The sequence below is a fragment of the Aegilops tauschii genome, chromosome 2, assembly GCF_002575655.3.
Source record: "Aegilops tauschii subsp. strangulata cultivar AL8/78 chromosome 2, Aet v6.0, whole genome shotgun sequence".
Taxonomy (NCBI): Eukaryota; Viridiplantae; Streptophyta; class Magnoliopsida; order Poales; family Poaceae; genus Aegilops; species Aegilops tauschii.
This window is the reverse complement of record NC_053036.3, coordinates 520,608,543-520,618,562: the sequence shown is the minus strand read 5'-3', so window position 1 is coordinate 520,618,562 and position 10,020 is coordinate 520,608,543. Positions and strand designations below refer to the sequence as shown.

The following is a 10,020-nucleotide window of genomic DNA, read 5'->3' as shown; positions in this document are numbered from 1 at the left end:
AGTAGGCAATGGCCGCTCTCTCTATTGGGATTCAACGCCGGAGCTGGCCTAGGATGGAGCCCCTAAACATCAGCTAATGCCTAGCAATGTGGTCATGGACGACCAAAGTAGCAACCACAAACTCCTGATCGTCCGAGGATGTCAACGACGTCCGGGGACGCGATGCCGAAGAGGAAACTGTCGCGGCCAACAACGCGAACGTGGAAGTCGGCCACCAGGCCGCCAATGCAAGCCTGGAGCAGCGCAACCACGAGAGGCTCGTCGAAGCGGAGACACTGGGATTGGATGCAGACTTGCACAAAGGAGGGGGTGGAGGAGGGAGCAGAGTAGGGATGTAAGTGGAAAATAAACGGCATCCGCCAGTCCCATCTAGTTAGTTTTTGCTAGCTCCCTGGTTCATTTTCCTCAAAAAACAAAAACTCTTTTGAACTATCATACCACTAGTGGACTTTAATCGGGATTAAACGGGACCCAATTGACATCCCTAGAGCAGAGGCACAGGGAATGCCGAGGGCACGGCGCAGTTGGTCTTGGAAGTCAAGCCCCATGGCGTCGCCAACTCGAAGAATGGTGCGCATGGCAACAACCGAGGTGTTGATGTATCAGTGTGGTCGATGGAGGAGTGGGTCAAGCTGAGCTCCCTTCGTAGAAGGGGATCGTGGGGAGGCGCAGAGGACTGGCAGCATCGCCGGCGGGGCTAGGTGGGGCTGGCGGCGCAGTTGGGGAGAGGGGAGGCCGGGAGGCCGCAGGGAAGGAGGGAGGAGGCCATCGCTCACATTTTTATTTTTGCATCAACATACTTGTTGCTTCTCTGCATGTGCTATGTTTGAATGGCGGCTCAGTGTCTAATTTTTAGTAGCTTTCTGATAAGATTGTAAAAACGGAAAATATAAATAAGTTTTTTCTTGTAAAATTGCCCAGGTTTAACATGATATGAAGCCCCCAAATTGCACTAAAGGATACTGTAGTGATTTCTAGCAAAGCTCCTGAATTCCTGATGATTGCAGAGTGGTTGACTATTCTGGTGAAGGAGATTTTGCTAAATAATAATTGGTTTGATGCCAACATTTGGCATCGCCAATACTTGGCAAGTCAACAATTGGCAATATCAAAATTTGCCAAAAATTGGCAACTTCTTGTGAGGTTGGCAACTAAACTTGGTAACCAACCAAGCACTAGTCAATATTTGGCATTTGCCAAATGTTGGCATGCCAATTTTTGGCATCAAACCAATCATGCTCTAATACTCGTAAATGCAGTTGAATGTGATGAGCCTGAGCCAATGAACTAAAGACTCTGATTCCTCTCGGAGAGTTTTTGCTCTACTGAAATGATTGCAATTTTCCTATACCATTCCTGGTGATATCATCATACAACTCATATATAAAAGGTGAGCCAACGCCCCCTCCCACTGTTTTTTTTTTTCATTTTATTATATTTTTACCAGTAACATTATTGTAAATTTCCTAGACTATGACCAGTGCCATTGTCATATAGCTTATACGTAAAAGGTCAGCCAGTTGCCATTTCATTTTCTTTTTTTCCATTTGTTTATATTTCTGAAACTTTGTTTAAGTGCAGGTCTTTCTTGTGTGCAGATTAGTATTAACACGTATCAAAACATACGAAGGAAAAGAAGTGTTGTGGGTATATGGCGACATTGCTTTTCTATATACACACAACATTGCAATCAACTTGTTCCAGAGTTATAGTACTTTACAGTTTGCTTATGTTTGCATTATATATTAAAACATCTCTCTACAACTCTGTTCATCAAGAGGCCCAAGTTTCCTCAGGTCTATTTTCCCTTCCTCATCATTTCCACAAACTCTTCGTAGTCGATATTCCCATCCTGTGAATTTAACAATGACAGGGGTTAAATATGTTCAGTTGGCACTAAAGTGGGACAAAATCGTTTCGAAAGAAAGGTGGGGAAAAAAAGCTCACTCTGTCTTTGTCAACTTCGTCCAATACTGCTTTAATATTTGCTTCATCACCCATTCCATACTCTGTCATGGCTTGTTCCAGTTCTTCTCTTGATATGTACCTACAGTTATTATTGTGCACATTGTCTATGATTAGTACCTGCTGACTGACGTTGTTCTCAGTGGATGGTGATAGTGAGCCACCATGACACACACACCCTCAATTTGTTAAGTCTGGTCCATACCAAGCAGAAAATAATGCAAGAACGGCACAAATGAGTATTGTTAATTTTTATACATTCAATAACACGATTGGTACTTAAATTGGTTTCAAAAGTTTAGCGTTGGTTAATTGTATCCCCCTTAATTTATGGTGATGCATGCAAGATAAAGTATATTTTAAATTAGAATTACCCGCTGTTATCTTTGTCAAAGTGTTGAAATGCATGGAGCAGATCCTCCTCCTTTTCCAGCTTATGTTTATTCATCATAGCAGTCAGGAATTCTGTGTAATCTATGCTGCCACTCTTGTCTACATCAACCTGAACAATAGTATGGTCAGTGAAATCTTCATATAGTTAACCTATGGTGAAGGGTGAAACAAAAGAAAAATGATCTTACTGCTTCCATAAGCTTCTGAACCTCTGCCTCAGTGATCTTTGACCCTAACTTTGTTAAACCAATCTTGAGTTCTTCAACTGTGATAGTCCCACTCTTGTCTGTGTCCATGTTATTGAACATCTGTTTCAGGCCCTTGATTTCCTCAGGTGACAGGTTCTCTGCAATTACCTTGAGACGAAATGAAAGAAGCAGCGTGTCAGCTTAGTTATCCCAAGACATAGTAGCGACCATCTTTGTCAAGGACAATTCACCTTAAGCGCCAGTTGTTTTAGCTTGTTCATCGCCTTGAATTGCTTCATTCTTGATAGGACTGCGCTGTCGATAGGCCTGTCGGATGCACCGCCTTCTTTGAGCCATGGATGTTCTGCACATGGACAAGTAGATTTATCGCAACGATGTACTCCGTATAATCTATTTAAATGCAGAAGAACTCTCCATTCATAACTCCAGATGGTGTACTTACCTAGGGCCTGTGCTGCCGTGATACGCCTTTTGGGATCTCTGTTTAACATTTGTCTGATAAGATCCTTTGCACTCTCAGATATCGTCGGCCAGGGGCTGCTACTGAAATCAAGCTGACCCACCAGTATTGCGTCAAATATGCCCTTCTCAGTTTCTGCTCAGGATTTGTAAATTGCAAGATTTAGCCGTGTGATATACACAATGCAGTATGTGAAGCTGAAGATGTATGGATACTTACCTGCCCAGAAAGGCGGTGAACCGCATAAGAGAATGTACAAGATCACTCCAGCGCTCCAGACATCAATTTCTCTCCCATAGTTCCGATGCAGTACTTCTGGCGCCACATAGTATGCACTTCCCACAATGTCCTTGTACACCTTTCCTGCATTTTTTTTTAGGGAAAAAAATGCTATATATTTGTATCTTGTATGCAATGTTGGACTGAATTGTCTATCTGAATTATCCCCTCCTCTGTTGCAACAATGCTTTCTGCATTGATTTATGCTTCGATAATACTGTATGTTCGTGTTGCATTGAGACTGTACTGTAAATCATGTCTTGTGTGGAGTGGGATCATGGAAAAGTTTGTGGCATGCATGGTGCTGACCTTCTTCGATGAAGACGGAGAGGCCGAAGTCGATGGCCTTGAGCGGGGCGTCGTCGGCGGGGCTGGCGAGCAGGAAGTTCTCGGGCTTGAGGTCCCGGTGCAGGACCCCCATGAAGTGGCAGACGTGGACGACGGTGAGGATGTCCCTGCAGACGGCGGCGGCCTGGCGCTCGGAGTAGCTCCCCTTGGCGGTGATGCGGTCGAAGAGCTCCCCGCCGGAGCAGAACTCCATGACGAGGTGCACGCTCTCGGCGTCCTCGAAGGCGCCCCTGAACTCGGCGATGTTGGGCTGGCCGCTGAGGTGCTGCAGGATGGTCACCTCCCGGCGCATGTCCTCCACGTCGGCGCGCCGCACCAGCTTCCGCTTGGACACCGACTTGCAGGCGTACTTGAGCCCCGTGGCGCGCTCCGTGCACAGGTACGTCGTCCCGAACTGCCCGCTCCCGAGCTTCCGCTCCAGGTTGTACAGCGCGCGCACGTCCGCCATCGGCCGCTGCAGCACCGGGCCGATCTCGCCGACGGGCACCTTCCGCGACAGCGACCCGGAGAGGAAGCTCGGCAGGGGCGGCCGGCCGGACGGCCTGGGCGGCGGCGGCGGCTTCGGGAACGTCGGACGGCGCGACGGCGGCCGCGGCGGCTTGCCGTGCCCGGCGGGCGGCGGCTGCTCGCCGAACGACGGCGGCGGCCGCTCGAACGACCCCGACGAGATGGGTATCTCGTACGTCTTGGTGAAGCAGTTGCCCATGGCTACAGCTTCCTCCTCGCTGTCTCGGTCGCCCGTTCTTGGAGGAACCGAGAGCGAAAGGGATGGGGGTTTTGAAGCGGGGGTTATCCGCGAGACGGCGCGCCGGAGCTGTGCTTGGCGTGGGCGGATGCCGGCGATGATGCCTGTCCCGTTCGCGCGTTCGCTTTTGTTCTGGGGTTTGAGCTTTATGCGCTGTTTGGTTCTCGCGGGAGGGAAAGAAAAGATTCAAAGGAAGGGGCTAATCAAGCCTCGGAATCACGCTATCTTATGCTCAGTGATTTTATTCGGTGTCGGTGAAGCAGAAACAACGGCGCGCAGCCGCTCTGTTTCGCCTCGCTCTGTTTTTATCCGACGAAAACGCGTCGATGTGGCCTTGATCGGATGATCGAGTTTGCAGAACCTTTGCCTTTTGTAGTGAAACCGAGCTTCACTTTTCATTCCGTTTCCAAAAAAAACTTCACTTTTCAGAACTTTTGGGTTGATAACAAGTGGCCACGCATGGCGCGTGGTAAATACTCCGAGTACAAGTTGGCATCTAAGAGCATCTACAACTAACTACCAAGCTCCCCGTATGGCCCCAAACAGTTGACTAGATACCCGGTCATGATTTTGCTACCCAACCAGACCTGTTAGGGTGTGTTTGGTTCTAGAACCAACTGGAATGTCATGGAACCGTTCTATTTTAAAGGAATGGAATGATTCCATCTTGGTGTTCGGCTAGAAGAGAATCAAGTAGGATGGAATCGTTCATGGGGTCAGAATGGCAAAAATTGATGCAACACCGGACTTAAGGAAGAACTCTAAACTGACCACGACTGGTGGCATGACCTGGGTGTCGAGGTCAATTTGGGCAGCAGCCCGACCTGAGTCTTCGGCCCTCTCATCCCTCCCTCCGGTGGCCCGGTAGAGAGCGGCGGCAGCGGCTTTCTGATTGTTGCGACAGAGTCAGGCTGTTCACTCGCTGATGCGGAACGGCGACAGCTTGGTGGTGCAGAACTAGGAACGGTGGTCCTCGGTGCTCAAGCGCGGCGGCCGTCTAGAGCGGCTGCTCCTAGCGCTTGGAGCGGCTGCTCGCAACCGCGGCTCCTAGTGGCGCCTCCTGGTGCTTGGAGCGGCGGCGCACGCCTGCAGCTCCTAGTGCTTGGAGCGGCTTCTCCCGGCGTACGAGGCTGTAGTGGCCATGGGTGAGGAGGGGAGGTCGTGGGAGCGAGTGGTTCCGCGTGTTCCGCTCGAATTGGAGAGACCACTCTGGACGGCATAATCAGGGAATATGTTGTTCCCTGAAATTGGGTGGTTCCGGTTCCTTCGAACATCCAAACATGGGAATTGGTCTTGGGGATGGAACCGACCCGTGCCGTTCCACTTGATGACACAAACCAAACACACCCTTAAATCCGACCAAAATGTACGGGCTGTCTGGCACTCCTCATACCCAACCCATACGGGAGCGGATATGGGGACGCCTGGATGCGGCTGCCAAGTAGGTTGTGACCCACTATGGCCCGCCACAGACTCCACAACAACCCCATTCGTCGGAAAAAAATCCTAGTTCTCAGTCCACTCCACTCACTCGGTTCCATCCCCTTCCCGTCCCCTCCCTCTACCATCGCAAGCTCCAGCAGCTCCTCCGACAGCGAGTCCGATCCCATCGACTAGGACGGCCTCATGAAGGAGGAGGGCTTTGGCGGTGAGGCGCTGGACGACGAGGAGCTTGCGCTCTAAATCTCCATTGAGCAGTCCCGGGTGGACATTTTAGGAGCCCGAGCTCCGCGCCATTCGCACCGTCGTCGGTGGACCGCCGCGGTAATGCGACCCAGCGCGGTGGCCCAGCTGACTGAAGCATGCCAGTTTAGCTGGCCTGACTTAGGTTTTCTTGTGGCTTTTTGGCTTTGAAATTTTTTGGAAGGCTTTTGTATGATGATTGACTTGAAGAACAAATATCGCGGTACTCTTGAGCCCCTCTTAATAGTAAAGAACCCCTATAACTCAAGAATCGAAAAAGAAAGCTATGCTTTATCACCTTCAAAGCATATGTATTGAGTCTTCTCAATTTGGGATGGAAGGGAGGGGGGTCGGCAATCCTCGTACCTTTTGCATAAGGTGCTAAAACCCGATATTTCACTTAGAGAACACATCAGTTCCTATAATTGTGTGTCATCAACACGAAATGTCATTAGGGGCCTAGATGCACTTTCAGGAATACCATAACTTGGATGACGATGGGAGACAAACGTGAGCAGTGGGCTGGTCTATGGGCTCAGATGCTCAGTCATGAGTGGGCTTTTGCTAAATTAATACATAATACTCAATTTTTTTCTTCTGGAAATTCAAGGTGGGCTAAGGCCCACCCTGCCTACATGCTAGGTCCGCCCATGGCACCACCAAAACGCAAGACCTATATCTCGCAAGACGGTAGGAACTCTCGCCAGAAGTGTCTATAGCAACGGGCCGACCCATAATAGCATACTTAAAATAAAAATAGACTAGAAAAGGCAACATGCAGGGATCCATCCCGGGATCTCCTGGTTGCTGCGTAGCCCTCAGATTCATGTCAAATTAGTACGACGCGACCAACTTAAGGAAAGAGTTGGGTTTCCACTGGTTTTGCGCGTTTTTTGTTTTGTTTTTTCATCGGTTTTCTTTCATCTCTTTCTACGTTTTTACTGTTTTTATCTTTTATTTCATTTTTATTTCTTGTTCTTTGGGTTTCTTTGTTTCTTTCTCGGTTTTCACAAGCTTTCTTTTCTTTTCTTCATTTTTTTGGTTTTGTGTTTCTTTTCTTTTTTTTCATCGATTTTCTTTTGTTTTCTCTCGGATTTTGACTGTTTTTCTATATACATTTTTGGTATATATGTAATACTTTTAACATTTTTCAAATACAAGACAAACGTTTAATGAATACATGGTCAACATTTTTTTACAAATTTAATATTTTAAAATGCTTGATTATTTTTTTAAATAGTAGATTAATATTTTTTGAATGCGTGGTAGCTTTTTTTATATAGAAATATATTTTTTCAAATTCTTGATTATTATTTAAATACAAGTTTAACATTTTTTGAATACATGTTCTACATTTTTTCTATATACATTTAATATTATTGAAATGCTTGATTAACATTTTCAAATACCAGATTGACATTTTTTAATACATGGTCAACATTTTTTCTATACACATTTGACATTTCTTTTCTAATGCTTGATTAGCAGTTTTTAAATACAGGTTTAACAATATTTGAATACATGGTCAACATTTTTTCGACACAGATTTAATATTTTTCAAATGCTTGATTAATTTTTTTAAAATACTTTTTTAACATTTTTTGAAATGCTTGATTAACAATTTTTAAATACATGTTCAACTTTTTTCACAAACATTGTATTTTTGTATACATTTTACGTATACATGAGAAACATTTTTTATATACACATTTCACATTTTTAAAATATTTTGTGTAAAGTGTTTTTTGTAATATATTTATTTACATTATTTGGAAGTTAAACTAAAGTAAAAAATAAACAAGAACAAAAAAGTGAAAAAAAACTAGAATAGCGAGGCTGTGGCCTCCCGCGTTCCTGGGCCGGCCCATCTCATGCCCGCCAGAAGCGAGGTATAGCCGCACCCCCACAAAACTCCCCTTCCCTAAAAAAACTGACGAACTCCTGCAAGTCTTGCTTTCACCAAAGAGAGAGACACCAGTTATTGTGAAGCTCAGCTAAAAAAAGTGCATTTCCCTTTAAAAAAAGCTAAAAAAAATCATGTGAAGCTTAGTCAGCACTCAGCAAAAGCAAGAAGGGGCATGTGATGTGGTTACTTGCAGTCAAAGTTAAGGAATCACCTTGTGTGACGCCACTTGTGTATCAAGATTACCAGCTCCATTTAACCAATTACAAATGACGGTGATCATCTTGCTTGTTGGCACAGACCCCGAGACCCGGTCTTATTCTTTGCCACAAGCCTCACAAAGTAGCTTTATCCTCCCAACTTTGGCCACATTAGTTTACAAGGCATTGACCCAACTAACGACACATAAAAAAGCACAAGCTGCGAAACCCATGGGCGGCCGGCGATCGATGGTTGAGAAGAGTAGACGCAACGGGACCCAACAGCCCAGCTCCCAACCTATCATTCTCACATCCACTGTAGCTCATATGACTTCTGACTTGAGACTAGGTTTGCCCCAGTGGGTGACGCAGGACCCCGCACCCGAAGTGCGTATATATGAGGTGACCCCGCGCGTCCCTGTTGCACCTCAGTCGTCTCAACACTCCACCCAGGAAGAAGAATAGGAGGGACGCTACCAAATCGGCGATCCAGGGAAGATGGCGTTCAGCATCACCAGGAAAGAGATCGAGGGGTTCTGGAGGAGGAAGGAGGAGGAGCGCCGCCTCGCCGCCGAGAAGGAGGCCGCCAGAGCCAAGGCCAAGACTCTCAAGGTCAGACCCCTGCTGCTGATCAACTGTAATTTCTTTCTCCATTATCTGTTCAAGGTCGGATCCTGCCGCTGATCTCCTTGTCAGCTGAAGAAGACTACAAAAGCTCTGCTATCTCATTTCCTCTGTTACGATCATGAAACTTCTGGCCTTGATTTTGAAAGAGACTTTAATTAACACGCTTTTGGAGTGACTGATTTTTTTGGAAAGCAGATGGAGGATTATATGCTCTTCGAGCAAATGATAAGGGAGATTCTGGAGGAGGGGAACGAGGGAGACAAGGGCATCACCAAGAACCGAATGACGGTGACACCTTCCAGCAGGGTCGCCGAGCTACGGATTGGGATCAAGCACTGGTAACGTCTTCTCACAAGAGAACTTTCCTGTAGCAATTCTAGCACCGAGAGTGCGTCCTTTTTCTCTTCTGAAAAGTACTTGCAGCCATTTTTTTTCTGAAACTGTATACTGGTATAGCCAGTGCGATGTGGAAAACAATCCGTGTCCCACCCCATCCAATCCTTTCCCGTAGTTGGATGCCCTGTCACAACTCACAATGCCGTACCAGCACAATAACGTATGGCCAAGAAGCATACGACACAGGTGGTGGAAAATAAAAGGCATTACGGTCCATACTCATGCTACAAGCATACTACACGCTAGCAAAAATTTATTTCTGGTGGAATCTATCTTCTTACACATGCTTAGCGTCCACGGAGAAGCTTCTTAGTGCCGTATTAAATTTAATTAGGCGGTAGTACATGTGGATTATGATATGACAGACCCACCATCTTCTCCAACTGGGTGCAGGTGGAAGAAAAGCACCTATGCTTATCTGAATGAGCCGGCAGTGACGGCATCGATGGATGACAAGGGAAGAAGCGGACGCGCCGTCACCTATATTCCGCAAGACAGATGCCTCAAAGTCCGCTCGTCAATTCCTGCTTCATTTGTCATCTTTTAGGTACTCTGTATTTTCATGACAAAACAAGCTGAGGCATATCTATATGTATGTATGCATCAGCTGTTGTGACAAGGACGGAATAATTTATGCTGTGTATAAGTTTGTCTGAATGCTGTACTTGTATCAAATTAAGTGGAAGACCGTGTTGCTTGGTGCATTGCGTCAATTTTTATCTTACTTTTTGGCCTGGTGATTGGTGTGTGGTTTAACCACAACAAAAGTAAAAAGTATTGCATGTGCTGACAGTCACTTGGCTGCTTCTTCA

The 10,020-nt window shown here is 46.4% G+C and overlaps 2 protein-coding genes across 2 annotated transcripts; one reads left to right on the top strand and one right to left on the bottom strand.

Moving 5' to 3' along the window:
- Window positions 1-1,641: 1,641 nt before the first annotated feature.
- Window positions 1,642-4,512, bottom strand: LOC109765318 (calcium-dependent protein kinase 12). The gene is made up of 8 exons (XM_020324118.4): window positions 3,616-4,512; window positions 3,247-3,390; window positions 3,010-3,162; window positions 2,798-2,910; window positions 2,547-2,714; window positions 2,340-2,467; window positions 1,948-2,047; window positions 1,642-1,852 (listed from the first exon to the last, which is right to left on the bottom strand). Exons 1-8 carry the CDS (start codon window positions 4,358-4,360, stop codon window positions 1,799-1,801), a joined length of 1,605 nt encoding a protein of 534 aa, XP_020179707.1. The 5' UTR covers window positions 4,361-4,512; the 3' UTR covers window positions 1,642-1,798.
- A 4,011-nt stretch (window positions 4,513-8,523) lies between these two features.
- LOC109765338 (uncharacterized) lies at window positions 8,524-9,912 on the top strand. Its single transcript, XM_020324136.2, has 3 exons — window positions 8,524-8,797; window positions 9,008-9,150; window positions 9,602-9,912. Exons 1-3 carry the CDS (start codon window positions 8,684-8,686, stop codon window positions 9,753-9,755), a joined length of 411 nt encoding a protein of 136 aa, XP_020179725.1. The 5' UTR covers window positions 8,524-8,683; the 3' UTR covers window positions 9,756-9,912.
- Window positions 9,913-10,020: the final 108 nt, after the last annotated feature.